Consider the following 27341-nt stretch of genomic DNA (forward strand, 5'->3'; position numbering starts at 1 on the left):
TTGGAAACCTTTTTTCTAAGCGTGTACTTAATGTATGTCCACTGAATAGAACATTTATAGAACAGAATATAGAAATATAAATTCTATAAGCACTGTAGAACTATGTTGGTGGAACATAGAAATGTAGAACTATACACTGAGTGTACAAAACATTAAGAACATCTGCTCTTTCCATGGCAGACTGACCAGGTGAATCCAGGTGAAAGCTACTGCATGATCCCTTATTGATGTCACTTGTTAAATCCACTTCAATCAGTGTAGATGAAGGGGATGAGACAGGTGAAATGATTATTTTTAAGCCTTGAGACAATTGACACATGGTATGTGTGCTATTCAGAGGATGAATGGGCAAGACAAAAATGTAAGTGCCTTTGAACGTGGTATGGTAGTAGGTCCCAGGTGCACCGGTTGTGCCAGGCGCACTGGTTTGTGTCAAAAACTGCAACGCTGCTGGGTTTTTCACACTCAACAGTTTCCCGTGTGTATCAAAAATGGTCCACAACCCAAATGACATACAGCCAATTTGACACAACTGTGGGAAGCATTGGAGTCAACATGGGCCAGCATCCCTGTGAAACACTTTCGACACCTTGTAGAGTCCATGCCCCGATGAATTGAGGCTGTTCTAATGGGGGGTCGGGGGTTGCAACTCAACATTAGGACGGTGTTCCTAATGTTTGGTATACTCAGTGTAGACCAAGGAGTGTCAAATGTACTGTAGTTTAGGAATTAAGATTAAGTCACTGGGAATGTTCACAGTCGAGTGCCAAGAGTATTATTCTCTCTTGCTCCTCAGAGTACAACAAACATTAAGGCAACAGACAACCGTTACGCAACCCAATCCCTGGAAAAATAGTCACACATATGTCCGTGACTCACTAGAAAAAAATGTATGATCTACAGTATGTTAAAAAATAAATCCATATTTTAGTTTTTTTTAAATATTGTTCTGTTCACCCCAGCAGATATTGAAGCTAAATATATATCAAAGTTAGATTGTGTTTTTTGGAATAGTTAGAGGCCTTGTAGAAAAGATTGAAGAGTTTTTAAAGAGTTAGTCCTCATAGTCCTCCCCGGCGGTCGCTGCCTCTAGAGCCCCCAGAGCTTCCGCCACCATAGAGTCTGTGACGCTCTGCACGTCATCTTCTTCCCCTCCCTGATCGTCGCTCTTCGTCACCGAGATCCCGATCCCACTCTCTACGGTAGTGGCGTCCGGCGCCCTCCTATCATCCTTCGTGTCTGCCGAGGACAGGCTAGTCGTACTGGTTGGAATGTCCGCAGACAGGACGCTCGCCTCGTCCCCCGTGTCGCACAGGTACTCAGGCGTGCCCCCCACCCCCTCATCCAGCTCGTCCGTCAACGAGGTGTAGCACCCAACTCCGGACCGGTCCCCTATGGAGGCGTTCAAGCCATTTTGGACCATCCTAATCTTGTGGGAGTCATTGTCACCCAAGTGGGTCAGATTGTGACTATGATCCAGGGAGAGTGTGTTGGGGTAGATTGGGACTTGGCTGGGGCCCTTAGATGGATCTTGTCTTGGCACCTGGCCCTCTGGATGGAGGATATACAGACCACCACCACCCTCCCCTGCCCAAGGCTTGACTGCCTGCCCCCTCTCTGGGTTGGCGGGCACGGCGTGAAGCTTGTTGATCTGGTTGTTGTCGATCTCCAGCTTGAGGCCTCCTCCTCGTCCTCCACCTCCTTCATCGTTGTACTTGTTGTTGTTGCTGAAGCCCAGGTTGTGGAAGCCCTGCTTCTGCTTGGTGTTGGACTGGTCCACACCGTCTGCTGGGAGGTAGTGGGGCCGGTAGAGAGAGCTCTCTGCCGGGTCCCTCTTCCTGCCGTGGACATCCACCGGAACGGTCGGATCATAGATGTAACTGAGAGAGGGAAGAAGAGAGGAAGAGATAGAGAGAGATAGAGAAAGGGGAGAGGGAGACCATTAGATACAGACAAAGATAAACACATAGATAGCATGTTTAGTTAATTCAGCAGTTCACGTTTATTTACAAATGTGAATAAATCAAATAGCAATTCAATAACAATAGTTATTATTCCCGTCTTGTCAACAGTCCCTGTGTTCTATAGAGAACTGTCAACTTCCAAGGACCAGTCACGCATGACTTTCATTGTTTCTCTAAGACACAGAGAAGAAATACGAGAGGCAGGCTATTTAGGCACATTGACACAGTAGTCTCAGGGTGTCAGCTTTGCCTGAGAATCGATTAAACACCCTCACACACCCCCTTGCACACTGTCAAAACAAGGACACCTCTCCTAGTAGTGAAAGACACTACCAATACACCTCACACCACACACACACACACCGGAGTGGACACACACCTTTTGTTTAAGATAAAATATGCATCAGCAATAGAAAAAACATCTGTGAAGAACAATAACAGGGGTTTGAGATAAGAGACCACATTAGTTCAGAGGACGCTGATGCAAAGGTACCCCTGAGTGTCTTTTTCAAAATGTCTGATGTAAACAAATGTTATGCATATTTCTCCTTTCTCTGTTTTGTTGTTGTATGCCCCTGTGTCTGAGGAGAGAGAAATAGAGGTAGAGGGAGACAGAGAATGACAGAGAGAGAGAGAGCGACAGAAATAGAGAGAGAGCAACAGAGAGAGATCAGAGAGACAGAGAGTGAGAAAGGTAAACACTAACACAGATAGTACAGGGGCAGTATAGATAGGGGCCTTTATTTGTGGACTTTGTAACAGGCTGTCAGACACTTCCAGCTGTGAGCACCTTATGCTGATCACACACTCCCTCTCTCTTTCACCATGCACTCCCTGAGCACTCCTCATACCCCACAAATCACACAACCCCCACACACCATCTCACACCTCAAAGTGGTGTCTCTTGCTCAGCTTGTCTGTCCTCAACCCTTTACCTCTCCCTCTCGCTTCAACCTCACCCCTCTCTCCTCTCTGTGTTTGAGCACTCATCCTCTCGCTGTATGATATTGTCCTCCACAACCTCTCCCTCTCTCCAGTCCTCTTCTCATTCCCTCACTCGAGTATCTTCCTTCAAGTTTTCCCCCACCTTTCTTTCTTTCTTTCTTTCTTTCTTTCTTTCTTTCTTTCTTTCTTTCTTTCTTTCTTTCTTTCTTTCTTTCTTTTCTTTCTTCTCTCTCCCCACAATTGTCCTCTCCCCAATGTATCCTTCACTTGCGTTTCTTCCCTCTACCTGCTCCCTCCCTCCCTCTCTCCTCACAATTATAAACTGAGAAAATAATGTTTTCCATTTTGTCTTTCCTCCAAGTTCAGGCTACAGCTGTGTCTGCCAAGGTGGAATTTCAGGCTTCTTTCAAAAAGTGAGACAGAAGCTTAGGTAGGATTCCCAGGAAAAATAACCAATAACAACCCAAAAACTATTTCTTCACAAAACAGACAAATTGGCAAGTGTATTGCATGAGTCTTCTGTGAATAAATAGAAAAAGCAACCCCATCGGTTCCTATTCTGATACAGTTGAAGTCAGAAGTTTACATACACCTTAGCCAAATACATTTAAACTCAGTTTTTCACAATTCCTGACATTTAATCCTAGTAAAAATTCCCTGTCTTAGGTCAGTTAGGATCACCACTTTACTTTAAGAATGTGAAATGTAAGAATAATAGTAGAGAGAATGATTTATTTCAGCTTTTATTTATTTCATCACATTCCCAGTGGGTCAGAAGTTTACATACACTGAATAAGTATTGGTAGCGTTGCCTTTAAATTGTTTAACTTGGGTCAAACGTTTCGGGTAGCCTTCCACAAGCTTCCCAAAATAAGTTAGGTGAATTTTGGCCCATTCCTCCTGACAGAGCTGGTGTAACTGAGTCAGGATTGTAGGCCTCCTTGCTCGCATACGCTTTTTCAGTTCTGCCCACACATTTTCTATAGGATTGAGGTCAGGGCTTTGTGATGGCCACTCCAATACCTTGACTTTTTTGTCCTTAAGCCATTTTGCCACAACTTTGGAAGTATGCTTGGGGTCATTATCCATTTGGAAGACCCATTTGCTACCAAGCTTTAACTTCCTGACTGATGTCTTGAGATGTTGCTTCACTATATCCACATAATTTTCCTTCCTCATGATGCCATCTATTTTGTGAAGTGCACCAGTCCCTCCTGCAGCGAAGCACCCCCACAGCATGATGCTGCCACCCCCGTTCTTCACGGTTGGGATGGTGTTCTTCGGCTTGCAAGCACCCCCTTTTTCCTCCAAACATAACGATGGTCATTATGGCCATCAGACCAGAGGACATTTCTCCAAAAAGTATCTTTGTCCCCATGTGCAGTTGCAAACTGTAGTCTGGCTTTTGTTATGGTGGTTTTGGAGCAGTGGCTTCTTCCTTGCTGAGCGTCCTTTCAGGTTGTGTCGATAAAGGACTCGTTTTACTGTGGATATAGATACTTTTGTACCTGTTTCCTCCAGCATCTTCACAAGGTCCTTTGCTGTTGTTCTGGGATTGATTTGCACTTTTCGCACCAAAGTACGTTAATCTCTAGGAGACAGAACGCGTCACCTTCCTGAGCGGTATGATGGCTGCGTGGTCCCATGGTGTTTATACTTGCGTACTATTGTTTGTACAGGTGAACATGGTACCTTCAGGCGTTTTGAAATTGCTCCCAAGGATGAATCAGACTTTCTGAGGTCTTGGCTGATTTCTTTTCATTTTCCCATGATGTCAAGCAAAGATGCACTGAGTTTGAAGGTAGGCCTTGAAATACATCCACATGTACACCTCCAATTAACTCAAATGATGTCAATTAGCCTATCAGAAGCTTCTAAAGCCATGACATCATTTTCTGGAATTTTCCAAGCTGTTTAAAGGCACAGTCAACTTAGTGTATGTAAACTTCTGAGCCACTGGAATTGTGATACAGTGAATTATAAGTGAAATAATCTGTCTGTAAACAATTGTTGGAAAAATGACTTGTGTCATGCACAAAGTAGATTTGCCAAAACTATAGTTTGTTAACAAGACATTTGTGGAGTGGTTGAAAAATAGTTTTAATGACTCCAACCTAAGTGTATGTAAACTTCCGACTTCAACTGTACATAGTGTATTTCCTTTCTAATAAGAGCTGGGGAATTGGGTCTCATTGTGATAGCCAAGGCAGGGGGAAAGAGGATGTGGATTTTCAGCTTGTGCCACCGAAGAATGTCTGTGATGTAAATCGGCTGATTGGGTGAACATGGTGGAGCTAACTATATAGATGAGATGCCACAACAACACACAAGATACCACTCCGGATGTGACTACAATACAAAGAAGTGCCAGTCTAATGCTAAAGAGGAAATGCAGGTAGTAGAGGCAATCAATTCCCTGAACAAAGGAATGCAAAAAGTTAGAGGATAAATCATACAGATGTCTGCAAGTTTTTTAAGCAAACCAAAAAGCTATCCATCTACTACTGCTAGCTACTATTCTAATCGAAGTGGTTCTAGGCAAATGTTTCAGCAATAAGAGGTGTAGTAACTTATTTGGTCTTCTAAAACAGCCTTGATAGATTTCACAGGAGTCCTGTGTGATTTGTGATCAGGTATGAGAAGGTGTGAGAGACTGGAGAGAGGGGGCAGGCAGCCAAAGTGGGAACTGACCCAGTAACCTACAGTACAGTCCCACCCAGCCAATCCGTTTAATACGCTCAGGAGATGGCTAAGCCAAGAAATGTGACACTGAGAATAATTAAGGGGAGGTGTGTGTGTGTGTGTGTGAGTGTGTGTGCACATGCATTTTAAAGTGTGAGAAACAGAGAGGTTGTGTGTGTGTGTGTGTGTCTTTCTACCTTCCTGTACATGCGAAAGAGAGGCGTGTGTGTGTGTGTGTGTGTGTGTGTGTGTGTGTGTGTGTGTGTGTGTGTGTGTGTGTGTGTTGGAGGGATTACAGACTACGGTATGTGAATCGGTGTATCCCTTTTCATTTATATTCAATCAAAAAGTATTACTCCTTCCCCCTTTCCTCTTACATTCACACTTACAGCAAAGTAAGCCGAGAGAGGAGGGTGATGAGATGAGTATGGGGATATTGACCCGATGTTTATACAGAAAGCCAATGTTATAGGTCACTGTGAGTCGGGACACTTTATAATGTCTATCTACATGAAACAGAAGGCAAGAAATCATTAGGATGGGAGGAGAATGTACAGTGACATTCAGAACATCTATCTGGTTCAATAGGATAGATAAGGCTATACAGGGAATACTGTAGCTGTAGCTCGTGACAGTAAGAATAAGGACTGGATTTTAAAAACCATCTTTAATTTTTTGTTTAGCAGTGTGACCTTCGCTAAAGATGGAGAGCTGTTGTCAATATGTAAACCTTCCCCCTCTCCTCACACAAACATAAATACAATGGGTTAATACAGACAAACTTCAGAAGCCCTCATGCACGCACACCCACACCAGGGTTTCCGTTAGGAAAATGTGACACCGGACAACGTGACCAGGAAGATTTTAATTTACCGGCCATTTGAGAAATTTACCGGACCCATATGCATTGGGTGCATAACCCATTATGGCATCTGCCCACCGTGCTCAGGATGACAGAAATCACATTTCAATTATGGTAATTCATCTAAACAGAACATGCAACTCCTATAATGAAATGTTTGCCAAAATGTAATTCTAGGAAAACACCATTCTAAACAGCACACCTGATGTGAGCGGTTCCATATGTGACAGAAATGAAAATCTCAGTTTGAAACTTAGAAAGAGGGGGAATCTAAAGATGCAACAACTAGGATTGTGCCTTTGGCTTCTGGACAAAAAATAAATTTTATATGAAAACCAATAGAACAGGAGAGAAATCCTGGTTTCAATGCCATATGACGTTTCTATTGTTGGATTTTGCCTAGTGTCACGCCCTGGCTCTGGGGACTCTTAAATGTTGAGCCAGGGTGTGGACTTGTTATGTTTAGTTTTCTATGGGTTTTGTTCTAGATCGTTTATTTCTATGTTGGCCAGGGTGGTTCCCAATCAGAGACAGCTGTAGCTTGTTGTCTCTGATTGGGGACCATACTTAGGCAGCCTTTTGGCATTTTAGTTTTGTGGGATCTTGTTCCGTTTGGTTTGTGTTATGACCTAGGACTTCACGTATCGTTTTGTTGTTTTGGTTCGTGTGTACACTTCAATAAAGTATGTACGCCTATCACGCTGCGCCTTGGTCCGCTTCTCATAACGATCGTGACAGAAGATCCCACCATAAAAGGACCAAGCAGCGTGCCAAACAGGAGAAGTTGGCGATGTCCCAGGTGGGCGAATGGTGGTCTTGGGAGGACATATTCGCGGGCAGAGGGCCATGGGCAAAAATAAATGCCCAGGCAGGAGAGGAGAAACGGCGCCAACCGTGCCGACGACGGACACGCGAGAGGCAACCCCCAAGTAATTTTTTTGGGGGGCACACGGCGTGGGACGACGGGGCTGCTGGGGGGCAGCTACAGGGCGCATCGGCGATCTAGGAGAGGAGGCCACCAGGTTTGGGGGCTGGAAGGGGTGGTTGGCGGAGCCTAGAGGTAGAGCAGAGCCAACTCCGCGTACTCAGGCTAGGCAGCGTGAGACTGGGCAGGTTCCGTGGTATGCGGAGCCACGTACTGTGCCGCAAGTGTTCCGGCACAGTCATGTACGTCCTGTGCTAGCACCACGCACGTGTCGTGCTAAGGTGGGCATGCAGCCAGGACGGAGTGTGCCGGCTCAACGCTCGTGGCCTCCAGTACCCCTCCTCGGTCCCGGATATCCTGCGCCAGTGCCACGAGCTGTAGTGCCAGTACGAGTGCACAGCCCTGTACGTCCTGTGCTGATCCTCACACAGATTGTGTGGAAATAGGCATTCAGCCAGGACGGGTTGTGTCAGCTCTCCGCTCCAGACCTCCAGTCCGTCTCCACAGTCCAGCCCGGCCTGATCCTGTCCCTCGCACCAAGCCTGTGGTGCGCGTGGTCAGCCCTGTCCGGCCTGTTCATGCTCCCCGCACCAAGCCTATGGTGCGTGTTCCCAGTCCAGCCCGGCCTGTTCCTGCTCCCCGCACCAAGCCTATGGTGCGTGTTCCCAGTCCAGCCCGGCCTGTTCCTGCTCCCCGCACCAAGCCAGTGGTGCGCGTCGTCAGCCCGGTCCGGCCTGTTCCTGCTCCCCGCACCAAGCCTATGGTGCGTGTTCCCAGTCCAGCCCGGCCTGTTCCTGCTCCCCGCACCAAGCCTGTGGTGCGCGTCGCCAGCCCGGTCCGGCCCATTCCTGCTCCCCGCACCAAGCCAGTGGTGCGCGTCGTCAGCCCGGTCCGGCCCGTTCCTGCTCCCCGCACCAAGCCAGTGGTGCGCGTCGTCAGCCCGGTCCAGCCCGTTCCTGCTCCCCGCACCAAGCCAGTGGTGCGCGTCGTCAGCCCGGTCCGGCCCGTTCCTGCTTCCCGCACCAAGCCAGTCAGTGGTGCGCGTCGTCAGTCCGGTCCGGCCCGTTCCTGCTCCCCGCACCAAGCCAGTGGTGCGCGTCGTCAGTCCGGCACGGTCCGTGCCTGTTCCACCGGTGCCTGGTCCGGCACCGGTCAGCTGCTCCACTCCGGAGCCAGAGCAATCCGCTCCACCGGTGTCCAGTCCAGCTCCGGCAAGCGGGGCCAGACCAGACCAGGGGCACTACGGGGGGGTAGAGGGAGAGTGGTGGTCACGCCCGGAGCCGGATCCGCCTCCGAGGCGGAATGCCCACCCGGCCCCTCCCCTGTTGTGTTTGGTTGGTGCGGTCGCAGTCCGCGCCTTTGGGGGGGGTACTGTCACGCCCTGGCTCTGGGGACTCTTAAATGTTGAGCCAGGGTGTGGACTTGTTATGTTTAGTTTTCTATGGGTTTTGTTCTAGATTGTTTATTTCTATGTTGGCCAGGGTGGTACCCAATCAGAGACAGCTGTAGCTCGTTGTCTCTGATTGGGGACCATACTTAGGCAGCCTTTTGGCATTTTCGTTTTGTGGGATCTTGTTCCGTTTGGTTTGTGTTATGACCTAGGACTTCACGTATCGTTTTGTTGTTTTGGTTCGTGTGTACACTTCAATAAAGTATGTACGCCTATCACGCTGCACCTTGGTCCGCTTCTCATAACGATCGTGACACCTAGGCTACTTTGAAGCAAGGCAAGACATGCCTCATAATATGAAGTAAAACATTCAGGTTTCAAACAATTAAATATATGTTTTCAAAATGCATACTGCCTCTAGCTCACATTGCAAAGTGGTGGGTGACTGCTGATAGCCTGCCTACTGTTACCTATGCACTTGAATGGTGAATGACAGGCATGCTTCAGTTACTAGTTGAGAAATAAAAATAGTAGCTCTTTTTAATCGTGGCCATCAAAAATATTTTTAACACTTGATTGCATTTACAATTGTTGCGCAAAAGCACTTTTCACTCCAGCAGCAACGAGCTGAGGAGCTGCAGTAGCAGTTCTAGCGGTGTCTGACAAGTGATATTTAGCTCAAAATAGGCTCTGTATGCTGTGCGCTTGTGATACATGCATACATGATGACTAACGAAAATACACACACCCCAATTTAATAAATTTTTTTTGCTAATTAACCTATAGACCAATACGCATGTCGGTCAAATTAATTTACGTCAACAGATATTTCTATCAATGAATAAAAAGCATTATTTTGCAATGGGATTGTTTTTTCTCCCGGTCAATTTGGCCGGCAACAATTTATCGGCTTTTCATCGTTTTTTATCTGTCAAAAGCAGTCTAATGGAAACCCTGAAGCACACACACACACACACACACACACACAAACACACACAAATGCTCCTACTCACCTTTTAATCATCCTACAGCATTGGCACCCCATCTGGCCAGCTGGGCAGTGAAGCTGTGAAGGGACAAAAAGCATTTTGTTACTAAAAAAGCAAACTTAAAATGATAAATAACCACTCCAATGTAGAAACACAGAGAAAGGTTAGGGGCACCACGCGTCAATAACTCTAACGACAAGCAAGGCCCCATCAAACCTGGGTGACATTTTCAATCAGTGACATTTTCTTTAAGCCCCAGATGATAGAAAGGTTATATCCCAGACTGTCTGAGCAACACACTTTCAAGAAGTCTAAATGTATTGATCCAAGAGTTCTCTTCTCACCTGTCCTGTGACATAGAGGTAGCATTTGTTGAACTATCGGGAGGATTTGAACCTCATAGGTCAGGTTTAGACTTGGCTTGCCCTCTGTGTCCATGGTGACGCCTGAGCGCTGTGTTCAGGGATGATGCAGTGTGTCTGTCTGAAGCACTGATAAAGCTTTGGTATTCAGCCATCACAATTTTTCTGTGTGTGTGAAAGAAAGAGTCTAACATTTCTTTGACTGGATAAATAATTAACCAGAGAGTCTTGAATGGGTCTGTCTGCTAGCAAGAGAGAGATAGAGTAGCAAGGACACATTATCTTTCTCCCCCAGCTTTGGTCTTTACTGAGAAACAGAAAAAAGTTTTAAAAAATCCAATGACCCCTTGCACATCTTAAAGGCACTGACTTTTTTTTCTTTCCAAGAGACAATGTGGTGCTTACGGACAGCATTATGACATAAATAAACATTAGTGTGAAGTAAGAAATGATTAAGATATAAAGACAGTGAATTGTTGGCATTCGAAATTGTTATTCACATTGATATTCACTTCAACTGAAACAAGTAACAATATATGTTACAGGGTTATGTTTACCTATTCAATAACACAGATATTTTTTCTTCTTCTGTTGCATCATGTTTTCCTACAATGTTTCCTACTGAACATGACCCAGGACTGATAGGTCAGGGGCACAGCAGGTTTAAAAGGGCTTTGGACCGTTTGATAGAGAGATCCAGTCAAATGCCAGGGATGGACGTGTCTATCACTTAGCTAAGCCTTCAATTGGGTCATTAGCTTCAGCCAATCCCCTCAATGACACCTGTTGGGTTGTCGGAAAGGAGAGTTCTCTTGATCGTCTACACAATTTTAAAAGTAGCTTCCTTCTGCATGTCCTCTAGATATTTAGTGTTCTGAAAACATTTGGGAGATGAGTATATGAGAATCCCTACCCATTTCATTTTTTTCCTGTTCTCTGAAGTCAGTGCAGGTGCAGGAAAAGAAACAAGCAACCTTGCTCTGGGCTTTGGGAGATAATAAGTCAATATTCCCATGTGATTTAGCTATGGCATAAACAGCACAATTCTGTGATTTGACCCACCTTTAATAACCGCCAAGATCACACTAAATCAGTACTAAATCAGTACCAAAAACATATAGGGCTCTATTTCCGGCTGGCGTTAAACCAGCGCAATTGTCAAACGCACGCTCATTTGCAATTTCAACCTGTTAAAGCCGGCACTCTTCTATTTTCAAATCATAGCGCCATAATTGGTAATTTACCTCTCTTAAATGAGTTCGCTTGAGGTGGGAAGGGTGGTAATATCTGAGGTGTGTCCTTAAAAACATGTGCCAGTGGCAATCTCAGTATGCGCTGGTGGGGATATTTAAGACCAACCAAAAGCTGGTCTTAGCAGTAGGTTGGTTATGGAATGGATTTTGACAGCGGAAGTGCAGCTTATCCAGTCGTGATGCACAGTGCCCATATGCACATGGCACAAGAGAGATGTGATTTTTGTCTCTTTAAACCTCTTATTTAGAAATATACAAAATGTATGTTTTTTCCTATTTCATTTCATTTGATTAATAACCAAGCATAGCCTCCCCTCTTATCAATGAAGGCAGTTTGTTTTGTCATGCCCAATGCATTTGACAAGTCGTCAAGACTATTGATAAAGGGTTTTGGCTCGTGAGACCGCTTTGAAATAAATCTTAATCACCAAAGCTTTGTTAAAATATCAAGTTTGGCAACAGCAAAACAGTGATAAAACTCATTATTTTAGCCAGCTCCTGTTATTATTTTATGTGTGTAAAAACCCCTCCATGATGTAGGCTATATTCCCATCATGGAACGAGAGATTAGATAATTCGGTGACACTCGTATTTAGAAAAATTTATCCCGTACATATAACTTGAAACTATTTTCCCTTAACAATTTCTTGTTTTCTGTTTTGTTTGATTAAAAAACCCTTAATCTACTATAGCAAAAGCTGGTTCAGCAGCAATGCATCTGGTGTCGTTCTTATGCTGGCTATGCACAAGTAGCTGTTCATAAATGGTTTCTCAATGGTCTGCTAGTGACGCTTTTGCTATATGCTTTTGCATTATTCACAATTCACACACTGTAGGCCTACCTGCAGTCAGGGCCGGCGTTATTGGCAGGCCTTAGTGGGCCTGGCCCGCCCTATCATACCTCCTTGCCCTTCCAAATAACATGTACAAATATTGATAATTTATTTGACCGAGACGCGCGCTGACAGAAAAACGCATCATTCTCAGATAAAGCATCCGAACGAGCGAAACAGCGCCCCTCTGTCTCAGTATGTGTAGCCCATGTATCTGCTGCTGTCTGGACAAAAAGAGTATGGCATGTCATACTCTTTATGTCCAGACAGCATCAGATACATGGGCTACATATAATACGACAGAGGGGCGCTGTTACGCTCGCTCAGATGCTTTCTCCGGTGAGATAGTTTCGTCCACTTGCGAATTGAACTGGGATGTAGTGCTGCCCTAGCGCGGAGGAGCAGCGCAGAATACATGAAGCTGGTAAAAATATTTCTAAAAAATGAATTTGGATAAATTAATTTAATAAATTATTTAATTGCTACTAAAATTCCATGAAAATGATAGAGTGGTACAGACTCTCACTCTCTGAGGCTGATGTGTATCCTCACAAAGCCGCTGGCCCAGATTGCATACCTTGGCTAGTCCTCAGTGTGTGCTGACCAGCTGGCGGTGTCTTCTCGGACATCTTCATCATGTCCCTCTCCCAGGCAGTAGTCCCCGCCTGCTTCAAGGAGACCACCATGATCTTAGTGCCCAAGGGGACATGCCCAAATGACTATCGCCCACATCGCACTCACCCCGGTCATCATGAAGTGCTTCGAGAGGCTGGTCATGGAAAATGTATTGGGCCGTAGCGCTGGGGAGCGGCGCAGAACACATGAAGCTGGTAAAAATATTTCTAGAAAATGTATTTGGATAAATTCTAAATAAATTATTTAATTTCTACTAAAATTCCATGAAAATGATAGAATTACAAGGTAAATAAATATGTAAGCTATAGCAGCCTATATGTAGGTAAATGGTGGTTTCTTCCCTATCTTCTCGCTACTGGTGGAGGCATGAATGATGAATAACTATATAGACAATGCCTTCATCAAACAACACTGTTTCACGACGCATCAGTGACATGGCGGGAGATGTTTTGAAACAATTACTGCTTTGCATACAAGCCAGTGAATTCTATGCGTTACAGCTGGACGAGTCAACAGACGTGGCGGGCCTGGCACAGCTCCTGGTATATGTCCGTTACGTTTATGAGGGGTCAATTAAGGAAGACATCCTCTTCTGCAAACCACTGGAAACCAGGACAACAGGAGACAATATTTCTAAAGTACTGGACAGCTTTGTGACAACAAATGGACTTTGGTGGTCAAGATGTGTTGATATCTGTACTGATGGCGCAAAAGCCATGACAGGGAGACATAGTGGAGTGGTAACACGAGTGCAAGCAGTTGCTCCCGACGCCACTTGGGTACACTGCAGCATCCACCGAGAGGCTCTTGCTACCAAGAGAATGCCTGACAGCTTGAAATAATTTGTGGACACTACAGTGAAAATGGTTAACTTTGTTAAAGCAAGGCCCCTGAACTATTGTGTATTTTGTGCATTATGCAATGATATGGGCAGCGACCATGTAACACATTTACAACATACAGAAGTGCGCTGGTTATCAAGGCGCAAAGTATTGACACACGGGTCTTTCCATCATTGTATGATTTTTGTGTACAAATGAACTCAAGCTTACGGACAATGTCAAATGTGATTTAGCGAAGCGCCTGAGTGAGCTGGGTGCGCAATTATGCAGGTACTTTCCCGAAACGGACGACACAAACAACTGGATTCGTTATCCCTTTCATGCCCTGCCTCCAGTCCACTTACCGATATCTGAACAAGAGAGCCTCATCGAAATTGCAACAAGCGGTTCTGTGAAAATTGTATTTAATCAGAAGCCACTGTCAGATTTCTGGATAGGGCTGCGCTCAGAGTATCCTGCCTTGGCAAATCACGCTGTTAAGACACTGATGCCCTTTACAACCCCGTACCTATGTGAGAGTGGATTCTCGGCCCTCACTAGCATGAAAACTAAATACAGGCACAGATTGTGTGTGGAAAATGATTTAAGACTGAGACTCTCTCCAATACAACCCTACATTGCAGAGTTATGTGCACCCTTCTCATTAACCTGTGGTGAGTTATTCACAATTTTTGATGAACAAATAAGACTTTATATGTAAGAGGGCTAAATAAAGAGCAAAATTATTGATTATTATTATATTATTATTTGTGCCCTGGTCCTATAAGAGCTCTTTGTCACTTCCCACGAGCCGGGTTGTGACAAAAACTCACACTCATTCATATGTTTAATAAATGTATTGTTTAGTGTGTGTGTGGCAGGCTTACAATGATGGCAAAAAACAACATTTGAGAGTGCGCTGACCCTGGTGCTAGATGGGGTACGCAGCTGGTGGTTGAATGTTTGAAGGGATAAAAGTTTGGGAACCACTGGGTTATGCAGACAAACTGATCTACCACACAAATCTTATCATCACACCAACGAGATCTAGGATCCAAATTCACTGCATGTCTGCCTTGATGTTCATAAAACTCAGAGGACCCCCTCTTGCGCAGTGGACCCAGATAGATATGTGACCACATGGTTAGAGTGCTGTCCTTTCAGCACCACGATTCGAAGGGCGCTCAAATCGCTTAAAATAACCCTCAGGTTCTGTTGCATACGCCTAATAGTCCTACTCATCAATATTATTATTACAAATAGGAAATTATCACTTCTCACAATGGTGCTCCTTTAGTAAAGTTAGATGAAAGTCTCGCAAGATCAAAATGATGAATTAGTATTTTACATAATAGAACCGCATATAATAGCATAATGTGGCATTGTAGGCCGTTTAATATGTTACACCAAAAACACATCCTCAGTCATTCTTTATCTAAAGCTGAATAGTCAAATGTAATTCCTCATGCGGCCAAAACTCAACAGCGGGCGCCACTAGACAGGATATATGCTTTGATTGAAACAAAATATGCATACAAGAAAGGCTAATAGTTTGTAAACACCATCTGCTTTAATTCACTCACAAAACAGTAATTCAAGAAGATCTAAAAACATATTCCCATGAAACTTATTGGCATGCAGTTTGGACATTTCACCGGTAAAACGTGAAGAATTATCATTCACAATTGACAGTTATGATGGCCTGTTTTGAAATAAGGTATGTTTAACTTGGTGTTTGAGGGTATTAAAATTGAAAATGTTATTGAGACAATATGTGTGGGCATAAGCAGATGTTGCATTGGAGGATGCATTTTATGCATAGGCCTATTCTACAATGATACTCAACAGGCTACATCTCTCGATACAAACTTAAATTGAGAAATTATGGCATCATTTAAAAAATGTATTTTGCGCTCCCTCACCTAAAGAATATTGTACTATATCACTGGAATTGAAAGAAATTGGTGAGTGCACAGTGCACTGTTCGGATGCTGGGATTATTTTGAACATTCTTGCAAATATAACCAACTTTTTGAAGTGATTTGTTTGACAATCAGATGAAAACATCATGACTGGTTATGTTCATGCATGCCACATTAAAAGGTAATACATTTTTACAGTTAAATTACAAGTCTTTACTAAAAAACGATTTAAAAAATGTGCACATGCAAGTGTAAGATGTCCCATGAAAAAAACGTGCCCCCTTATTGGAAATCAAATGCTCATCCAACTGATTCGTTCTGGCGCTCCATTCGGCTTGTATTCATCCCTATTTCCAAAGAGCGCCTCTTATCCGGTTACCAAAGAAACGTTCCTCCTAACATAGGCTTTTCAACATTTTCTGTCCTATAACGCCATATCAAAAGGTCTAGACTATATCTTGCTTATTGAGAATGTGTCTCACACATACATTACAATTTACAGGAGCCTAGCATTTTTTTTTTGAGAAGTGCGATGTGTAAAGGCCTATACTCGTTGAAGTCAATTACAATGTTCACTGTCAACACTCCAAACATACAGCGCATTCGGAAAGTATTCAGACCCCTTGACTTTTTCCACATTTTGTTACGGTACAGCCTTATTCTAAAATTGATGTATTTATTTTTTCTCATCAATCTACACACGGTACCCCATAATGACAAAGCGAAAACAGGTTTTTAGAAATGTTTGCAAATGTATTACAAATAAAAAACAGAAATAACTTATTTACATAAGTATTCAGACCCTTTGATATGAGACTTGAAATTAAGCTCAAGTTTCTCTGTTTCCATTGATCATCCTTGAGATGTTTCTATAACTTGATTGGAGTCCGCCTGTGATAAATTGGACATGATTTGGAAAGGCACACACAGTTGACAGCGCATGTCAGAGCAAAAATGAAGCCATGAGAGAAGGAATTGTCCGTAGAGCTTCCAGACAGGATTGTGTCGAGGCACAGATCTGGGGAAGGGGACCACATTTTTTTTGAAGCATTGAAGGTCCCCAAGAACACAGTGGCCTCCATCATTCTTAAATGGAAGAAGTTTGGAACCACCAAGACTCTTCCTAGAGCTTGCCGCCTGGCCAAACTGAGCAATAAGGGGAGAAGGGCCTTGGTCAGGGAGGTAACCGAGAACCCGATGGTCACTCTGACAGAGCTCCAAAGTTCCTCTGTGGAGATGGGAGAACCTTCCAGAAGGACAACAATCTCTGCAGCACTCCACCAATCAGGCCTTTATGGAAGAGTGGCCAGAGGAAAGCCACTCCACAGTAAAAGGCACATGACAGCCCGCTTGGGAGTTTGCCAAAAGGCATATAAAGACTCTGAGACCATGAGAAACAAGATTCTCTGCTCTGATGAAACCAAGATTTAACTCTTTGGCCTGAATGCCAAGCGTCACGTCTGGAAGAAACCTGGCACAATCCCTATGGTGACGCATGGTGGTGGCAGCATCATGCTGTGGGGATGTTTTTCAGCGGCAGGGACTGAGAGACTAGTCAGGATCGAGGAAAAGATGAACGGAGCAAAGTTCAGAGAGATCCTTGATGAAAACCTGCTCCAGATTTATTATGATCTGAATTCCTTTCTCATCTTCAGTGGTGTGTGTTACACCAGAGGCACATTGCTGTGTGTTTCAGTGTCGAAATGTTCTCAGTCAGAAGCCTAGGGTTAGTGTTGTTATTTACAATACAGGGTCTTTGGCCTGGCCATGGGGCAAATTCAACCAGAGCTAGCTAGAGCAAACATTTCACAAATATCACTGTGTTGAGGAGCTGGGTCAACCACTCTCTTTACTGTGTGTGTGTGCGCTTCCGTGCGATTACCCAGTGGATGACCCTATTCGCATGATAAAAATATCTTCCCTTTCTCATTAATTCATCTTTTAAACCCATTATAACGCAAATTGTGCTTCTGACCATTAGTTTTGTGTCTCTCCACTTGCCACGGTGATCTCAAACCCATTGATAGCCCATTCTGAGAGGACAGAAGTACCAATCCACATGTTTCAGTGCTGTTCAAAGCTAGAAGCGATTCATTGATGGGTGAATCCTCCTCTTGCTAGTCTCTCGGTGCTAACCTCAACCAGAGCCAACAGTAATCAGAGCATGCTGTATGAAAAATGTATGCACTCACTACCTGTCAGTCGCTCTGGACAAGAGCATCTGCTAAATGATTAAAATGTAAAAAATGTAATGCTAACGCCAGATGGTCTAGTTCAAAACAGATAAACATATACCTGGAAATGGTTGTCATGATATGTTCGAGAAAATGCTTGTTGTTTCCATTGAAATGAGATAGGGATGGGGGATATTTGCAAAGCAAAACCTGTTTTAGGTACATTGAGGAATATACATCTTCAGTCACAGGCTCCATTACAAAATGTGGTGATGATGTTGTACCCACAATAACAATCCGGACACACCCCAACCAAAAACCCTGGATGAACAGAGATATCCGTACCATGCGGAGAGCCCGTACTGCAGCATTCAATGTCAGCAGAACGAACCCTGATGACTCGGTGGCGCGTGCGTGTACAACGCAAGCAGGTACAAGCTGCTTGAAATGGACCAACAACACCACCACTCTTGTCAAGAGGGCGCCCTCCAAGTACTCCCGCTGCACTATCGAGAGTGTCCTGACCGGTTGCATCACGGCCTGGTAGGGGAATTGCTCAGTCCACGACCGCATGCCCTCAAGCAGGTGGTGAAGATGGGACCATACTCCCACACATCCAGGACATCTACTCGAAACGGTGCCTCAGGAAGGCCCGCAGCATCATCAAGGACCCCACACATCCCAGCCACATTCCGTTCACTCCCTTACTGTCGGGCAGACGCTATCGGGGCATGAGGTCTGATACCAACTCACACACAAAACCACACAGATATACACTCATCCACACACTCACGCACGCACGCACACACACACAAACACACACACATACATTCATCCTATACACACATCACAATGTTGGATGGTGTATACCATGTGTATCCTGTACATACAACAAATAAAACTTGTAACTTCAACTGTGCTTGATTGAACTTGCCTGCCTAAATGAACCAAAAGAAAAGTCCCCAATGCGCAAACTCAACCCACCTGGCACTCCTGGCGGGCTTAAAGCAAACGCTGAAAGTATTTGAACGTTTTCAAATAGTCTTTGAAAGCAGGTCTGCCTTGGGCTAACTAAGATGCTCCGCTGAGCAAGAGAGAGACCCTGAGAATATAAGTTAACTGAACCGTCCTGTTAAACAAACAGTAGCCTATTAGCATTTAGAGTACCGGGACCACTCCCAAGCATGCACACTCTGTGGTAATTGTTGAAGGAAGCAAAACTAAAATACCTGCTTGGACTTCAGGCCTCTGGTTGTGAGTAGGTATGAGTTACTTCTGTTACCTGAGGTTGACTATAACTAGGCTACAGTACACACCCAACTCCAGACCTTGGGGGCCAGAGTACGGCTAGATTTGGATTCAACCTATTTAACTCAGAGATGGTTACTACTGTAACACAGTCTGATACTGAAAGGGAAAGATTAATATCAGCAAACACCGCAGCCCTCAAGTACTGGAGTTGTGCACCACTGACCTAAAAGATAAAGACTGACAGTACACCAGAAGAAGGAGAACTAGGGAGGGATGAGTGAGCAACAGTCACTACTGTCAATAAAGAGCATATTATTACACCACATCAATACTCCCTCTTCATAGGTCCCTTGGTAACCAATAACGGCAGTCTTGGAGTTACATTTACGTCATTTAGCAGACGCTCTTATCCAGAGCGACTTACAGTTAGTGAACACATATATATATATATTTTTTTTATACTGGCCCCCCATGGGAATCGAACCCACAACCCTGGCGTTGCAAACACCATGCTCTATCAACTGAGCTACATCCCTGCCGGCCATTCCCTCCCCTACCCTGGACGACGCTGGGCCAATTGTGCGCCGCCCATGAGTCTCCCGGTCGCGGCCGGCTGCAACAGAGCCTGGATTCGAACCAGGATCTCTAGTGGCACAGTTGGCACTGGGATGCAGTGCCTTAGACCACTGCGCCACTCAGGAGTATCAAAAATAATCAAAATGACCAATCATTGTTCTCCCGTGGAGAACTTCCAACGGCATAATGAGCTTCGGATTTCAATCTGTGTGTCAGATAACTATCATTGATTCCAATATTGGTCTTTGTTCTTCGGCGGTAATAGCATTTTATCTGCATTTTATGATTGTGTTGCCTAGTACTGTTTCTTACGATATGAGATGATAAAAAGAAGATTAAAAAAGAGTGTGATAAAAAAAACTCCAGGCCTATCACCTTTGGCAGAGCCCATGCTCCTAGTCGTTTTCCTTGGGAGGAAATTGAAATGTTCCATCTTGGAAAAGTAGGCAATAAAAGTTGGATTGCTGCAGATTGTTCCTTAAATGTGAATCGGATTAAAATCGGGGGCAAGCCATCGCATTGCCAGTCAGATCCATTTGAGAAAAGCCAAGGGGAATAAGTTTTTTTTCTGGATATAGGCTTCACATATGGCCTGAAGCTAGGTTTCAGCCCAAAGTATTGAACTGAAAAGACACTAGCCGGTTTAATCTTTACATGAAAAATGAGTGTTCCGTCTCTTTTTTTTTTTTTTTGGGTCATTTAGCAGACGCTCTTATCCAGAGTGACTTACAGGAACAATTAGGGTTAAGTGCCTTGCTCAAGGGCACATCGACAGATTTTTCACCTAGTCTGCTCGGGGATTAGAACCAGCGACCTTTCGGTTACTGGCACAACGCTCTTACCCACTAAGCTACCTGCCGCCCTATCTCCGTCTCTCATATCTAGAGATGCCTGATGGTCTGTCTGTTACAAAAATACTGCAGGCAAAGTGACGTAAGACATATACACTGTAGTTATATACTTTGTGGATAGTTTGATTACCTTTGATTGTGTGTGTAGTATAATAAACACCATGAGAGTTGTTGACTTCAAGTTGATGTCGAGTTGTTGATTTAACTTTTCCATAAGTGTGCCTCGCACAACCAAACCCATCACAATCCTCAGTCACTTGGAGATAATTCAATGTTTTCCGTTTTGTGAGTTGTTGTCGTTGATTGCTGTTCTTTTCTTAAATAGGTGAAAGCCATCCACCATATCTATTACACTGCACATTCATGTTGATGGTCTAAACATTGCACCATACCAAATAAGACCAAATACAGGTAGCATAATGTACAAAACACAGGGCTATAAGATTTATTTTTCATGTTATGATTATTCATCAGAATAATTTACCTGAGAGATAGATGTTGAATATCAATCTCTGAAACTCTCCTCTGAGAGCTTATTTAATTAAACACTGGGGATCCGCTAGCATTTGGCCAATGATGGGCAATAATATAAGCTGTAAAAAGTCTGTATCTCAGTCTCTCCACTGTAAAAGAAAGCTACAGTATCAAACAAAGAAGAAGGGCCCTTTGACTATTCAAACAAAGAGATGGAAGACAAGAACAGAATGTTACTTCCTGGTGACTCCCGTAGACCTTTAGAAAGGTTGGCTTGTGGTAATACAATGAAAATACATACTGTAACTTTTTAAACACATAATGTACTGTGTGTGAGTGTGTGTGTGTGCTAGCACGCGTGCGTGTGTGGATGTTAATGTGTGTTAGTGAGTTTTTATAGGACAGCCCACCTTTTCTTCATAGGAGGACCATTTCGGACCCCTCTTATCAACTTTGTGGCGTTTAAGAACCTACGAAATGATTCAAAATCTATGCCTCACCCATTCATTCACTCTTATTCTTCTGCATTTGGCATTTGGCAGTTAGATGAGTGTGAGAGCTTATCAAGCCTATACTAGCTACAAGAGGAAATCAGTTGCAACAAGCTTTGCGTAGATTTATCTCGCTCTTGATAACCAAAGCACTTTCACAGAAAAGCTGATACTGTGACTGAATTAAGTAAACACAATATAGTAGTTTGTGATGCCATCATAATACATTTAACAGATATAACGCCTCAGTCCAAAAGTCATCAGCCTACAGATTTTCTCGGAGCGAAATGCGAGCCATGAACACACAATGACACAGCATTTAGTGGGTTTATTTGAATAAGGTCAGGTAAGGCCAGATGGGTTACCCTGGTGCCCATAGCCATGGTGATGACTAAAGTACACAAAATGTGGTCTCATGAGATGGATTGCAATAGGACCTCATTAGATTATCAAATACACACAATATATAATGAGCACACATATCAGTATTGACTTCCAGGAAACTGAAATTAGTCTATACAATTATTTTTGTCCTGTAAAAAGCTGTGTCAAGTAAAATTGGTGACTTTTAACATGATTGATGTAAGCTGTTTGACACTGACACAGCCCATGTAAAACTCACTGTCACTGAAATGTTACCAATGGCCAAAATCATGCAAAATACACTGGGTGATAACCATATGAAAAAAGTATACCATGGTATACTATGCTCTAAATACTGTAGTATTACTATATTTATATACTATAGTATTCACTGTAATGTTTTTCGGAACTATACTATAGTATTCACTGTAGTGTTTTTGCAGAACTATACTATAGTATTCACTGTAGCGTTTTTGCCGACATTACTGTAGTATACTACAGTATTCTCTGTAGTGTATCTGCGGACTTTACTGTAGTATTCACTGTTTTTGTGGACATGACTGTAGTATACTGTAGTAAAGTTTATTATTGTACAAACTATAATATATACTATAATAATTGCTGTAGGATTTTTGTGGATATTACTGTAGTATTTACTATACTGTATTTTCTTTTACTATCTTTGACATAGAAGTGGGGGCTTTCTCCTTGAGGAAACCTACTAGGCACATACTAAGAGGAAATGTTCCATAACCTGTAGGAAGGTATGACTGGAGTCTCAACAGATAGTTCAGCACTTCTGCTCTTTTCTATAACCTGTAGGGAACGCAATATATTTACATTTTTAAATTTTAGTCATTTAGCAGACGCTCTTATCCAGAGCGACTTACAGTTAGTGAGTGCATACATTTTCATACTGGCCCCCCGTGGGAAACGAACCCACAACCCTGGCATTGTAAGCGCCATGCTCTACCAACTGAGCTATATGGTCTATACTATACACTATTGGTCAAAAGTTTCAGAACACCTACTCATTCAAGGTTATTTATTTATTTTTACTATTTTCTACATTGTAGAATAATAGTGAAGACATCAAAACTATGAAATAACACATATGGAATCATGTAGTAACCAAAAAAGTGTTAAACATATCTAAATATATTTTATATGTGAGATTCTTCAAATAGCCAGGCTTTGCCTTGATGACAGCTTTGCACACTCTTGGCATTCTCTCAACCAGCTTCATGAGGTGCATTTCAATTAACAGGTGTGCCTTCTTAAAAGTTAATTTGTGGAATTTCTTTCCTTCTTAATGCATTTGAAGATAGCCCTATTTGGTAAAAGACCAAGTCCATATTATGGCAAGAACAGCTCAAATAAGCAAAGAGAAACGACAGTCCATCATTACTTTAAGACAAGAAGGTCAGTCAATACGGACAATTTCAAGAACTTTGAATGTTTCTTCATGTGCAGTCGCAAAAACCATTAATCACTATGATGAAACTGGCTCTCATGAGGACCGCCACAGGAATGGAAGACCCAGAGTTACCTCTGCTGCAGAGGATAAGTTCATTAGAGTTACCAGCCTCAGAAATTGCAGCCCAAATAAATGCTTCATAGAGTTCAAGTAACAGACACATCTCAACATTAACTGTTCAGAGGAGACTGTGTGAATCAGGCCTTCATGGTCGAACTGCTGCAAAGAAACGACTACTAAAGGACACCAATAATAAGAAGAGACTTGCTTGGGCCAAGAAACACGAGCAATGGACATTAGACCGGTGGAAATGTGTCCTTTGGTCTGGAGTCCAAATTGAAGATTTTTGTTTCCAACTGCCGTGTCTTTGTGAGACGAGGTGTGGGTGGACGGATTATCTCCGCATGTGTAGTTCCCACCGTAAAGCATGCAGGAGGAGGTGTTATGGTGTGGGGGTGCTTTGCTGGTGACACTGTCTGTGATTTATTTAGAATTCAAGGCACATATAACCAGCATGGCTACCACAGCATTCTGCAGCAATACGCCATCCCATCTGGTTTGGGCTTAGTGGGACTATAATTTGTTTTCAACAGGACAATGACCCAACACACCTCCAGGCTGTGTTTGGGCTATTTTACCAAGAAGGAGAGTGATGGAGTGCTGCATCAGATGACCTGGCCTCCACAATCCCCCGACCTCAACCAAATTGAGATGGTTTGGGATGAGTCGGACTGCATAATGAAGGAAAAGCAGCCAACAAGTGCTCAGCATGTGTGGGAACTCCTTCAAGACTATTGGAAAAGCATTCCAGGTGAATGCTGGTTGAGAGAATGCCAAGAGTGTGCAATGCTGTCATCAAGGCAAAGGGTGGCTATTTGAAGAATCACAAATATAAAATATATTTTGATTTGTTAAACACTTTTTTGGTTTGATGTCTTCGCTATTATTCTACAATGTAGAAAATAGTAAAAAATAAAGAAAAACCATTGAATGAGTAGGTGTTTTAAAACTTTTGACCGGTAGTGTACATGTAGGTTTTTCACTCATGGGTGGCACAAATTTGGATATGGCGGATGGGAAGAGGTGGAGCACATGCAAATTGGATAATGTAGTATTACTATAGTTTAAAAAACGTAGTGTTTTTGCGGACATTACTGTAGTATTTAATATATTATTCTACAGTATACCAAAAAATTCTATAGTAAGCACTACACGGTCAAAGGATACTACAGTGTTTTAGTGTTGTCACGATACCAGTATCGCAATACTAGGAAGTAAAGAAGGAAAGGAAACAAAACATGAAGCGGACAACATTTCTTGAGGAAAACAGTCCTAATGTTGGAAAAAACAGCATTATGTTGTCACCCAGAGTCACATTTGTTTATTTTGCAAGCTATAGCACACAATATTTTACAAAAGTAGGTTTTAAAGGACCATAGAGTTTAGTATGCTTCTTGTTTTATTTTTTTGCCAAGGAAAATCTGGTATCGTAGTATTGCAATACTGGTATCATGACAACACTACAGTGTATTCTGCAGTATACTACAAAATGTGATAGTAAGCACTACACGATCAAGGGATACTACAGTGTGTAGTTTAGTATTCCGCAGTATACTACAACATTATATAGTTAGTACTACACGATCGAGGGATACTCTAGTAAGTACTATAGTATTATATAGTAAACTGTAGTATTTTGTTTATGTGGGTTGGGGTGGTGAGGTCATATAGACACAATGTTTGTGTGTTTGGTTGTGTGTGTGTATTCCCCAAATGTCCCTTTTAAATGGCCTTGGGCATTAGCTAAAAACAAACCTCTCTTCCCTCTCTCTCGCTCTCTCTCTCAAACTCTTATCAGCATTTATTTTCACCCAACCCCACTACCCCCATAGTGCCAACAAACCTGCTGTTGGTCTCAGTACTGAGCCACTGAATAGGAAGTTACTCTATATACACTGATCTAAGGTCAGTTCAGTGTTCTCATCCTAAGGTTATGGGGGATGGTAAACTGAGTATTCCAAGGGCAAATGGACCCTGCGGACACTTCCTGGTGGTCACTAGGTTACAAGAGGGGTAAAATGGGTACTAGGACACTTCTTCTTCTTCTTCTTCAGCGTAAGGTGTTCTTAGGCAGGAGAGAGCCACACTGATCAACATTGCACTGATACGTAGCCTTTACCAATGACATTATGTCTCAGAGTATTTTCAACAACACCCACACCTATGAGGTCAGTTCTATGTGTGTACAGCAGTCTCACTACCTGTGAAACACACAATAGTGGTGTACTGCATGATCCACATATAGAAATAGCTAGGCCTAAATTTGGCAAATTGATGAGATTTGCAACAGCTGATAGATATGAAGTTCACATGGCATTAGGCACACATCGGAAAGTGCAAACAGTGGCCAAGGCTAAGCAAACAGCTTTTAACTGATTTACTGAATGGTCCACTGAATGGACCAAACCGATATTACTGTTCAATCATTAACTTTATTAACTGCTATTGCCAACATTAAATAAGACCTGCCCATTCATCACTGTTATTGGGGGTGAGCTCTGAATATTTTGATATCATAAAGGCCTACCATGTCACACAACGATCTATCCCTGTCTCTTTTCAGTCTCCAACACATGTTTGGCATATAGTTAAAGACAAATCCATTTTTGACTCACACACACACACAGTTTAAACCAATAGCCTTAATTATATTGATTGGAAATTCTTAATTCTTTGACATCCATTATTCTCTTGTGTTAGTGCAGTAGTAACTAAAACAAAACGTATTTTATTTTCAATAACTGCATTTCCAAAGTTGATCTTATTGAATTGTATCCATGCAAATATTGTTCAAGGATTTACATTTAACCATGGAAATGCGACGGGAAGCCTATGAAATTCGCGCAACAGGTGTGAAAACCTGCTTTGTGCGTGTTTGTAAATAATAGCCATATGCCTGTCATAACAACAACTACTGAACTACTACAACTTTCCACTGTTGTTGTTGTTCTCAATACGTGACTTATAAACGTGTAATAACGTATTTTTCTAGTTATCTACTACTTGACAGGGTTCTTTGATTCTCTTCGCATGTTCGGTCAGAAGAAGAGGAGACAGAGAGAGACCTTACCTGTTGCGCTAACTGAAGTTGTGGGCACCGTTTCGCCGTAGGTATCAACAATTCACGGATAAGACGGATAGCAATTCACGGATAAAAATTCAAACCATCCGAAAAGTGAAGGTAGCATCTTCTGTTCATATTTGACTATGATAGCTCCTTTCCTTGTAGTGTTTGTTGCCGTCTGTCGCTCCGAAGGAAAAGTCCCCCGTGACTGCTGTGTCCCATGTCTCTGGCAAAGCACGGCTATTTGAATGTCTGAAGTTAGGCTAAGCAGGGCCTGGACTTGGGCTGCCTAGAGTTTGCATGGCGTTAATGAGCGATCATGTGACTCCGAAGTGCACATAAAACGTGAGCTGATGCACATCAACATTTACATAAGGTCCTATTAGGTGCTAAAAGAGTGTGCCTTTTTTTTTTTGTTCTATCTCATTTATCCACAGATAGATAATTGACCCTCTTTTATATGACAATGACACAGCCATCCCCTGTCACCTGTCACTAAACCTGTTCCATTGTTTTAATAAGATGCTCATCAGTAAGTTTTACAAATAAACAAAAACACACACAGATCTGCAGTTGAGTATGCTGTCATACACTTTTTTTTGTCAATGTGCCTGCTACACTCCAAGTTGTAGTTGGAGGCATGATAGGAATGGGTACAGTCTGTCTACTCTGGATTTACTGACAAACAGGGTTAGGTTGACAACAGCCACTAGGGATTTGATCATGTGGTGGTGGCACTGGTGTGTGTGTGTGTGTGTGTTTCCACACAGGTGGTGAAAAACACTGAATATCAGATTTGGCTTGGCATCGATTTGGCATAGACACAAGACATGACAACAACAATAACAGGAAATGTGGGATGTCGAGTCCCTGGCGTCGCTGCTTCAAAAGGATTGGCAGCGGTGGCACCCTCCCTCTTTCTCTCTCTCTCTCTCTCTCTCTCTCTCTCTCTCTCTCTCTCTCTCTCTCTCTCTCT

The 27341-nt window shown here is 43.1% G+C and overlaps 1 protein-coding gene across 1 annotated transcript; it reads right to left on the minus strand.

Moving 5' to 3' along the window:
• Positions 1-565: 565 nt before the first annotated feature.
• LOC121554159 lies at positions 566-26971 on the minus strand. The gene is made up of 3 exons (XM_041867622.2): positions 26372-26971; positions 9782-9834; positions 566-1880 (listed from the first exon to the last, which is right to left on the minus strand). Exons 2-3 carry the CDS (start codon positions 9811-9813, stop codon positions 1055-1057), a joined length of 858 nt encoding a protein of 285 aa, XP_041723556.2. The 5' UTR covers positions 9814-9834; positions 26372-26971; the 3' UTR covers positions 566-1054.
• Positions 26972-27341: the final 370 nt, after the last annotated feature.

Source organism: Coregonus clupeaformis, unplaced genomic scaffold (genome assembly GCF_020615455.1).
Source record: "Coregonus clupeaformis isolate EN_2021a unplaced genomic scaffold, ASM2061545v1 scaf0023, whole genome shotgun sequence".
Taxonomy (NCBI): domain Eukaryota; kingdom Metazoa; phylum Chordata; class Actinopteri; order Salmoniformes; family Salmonidae; genus Coregonus; species Coregonus clupeaformis.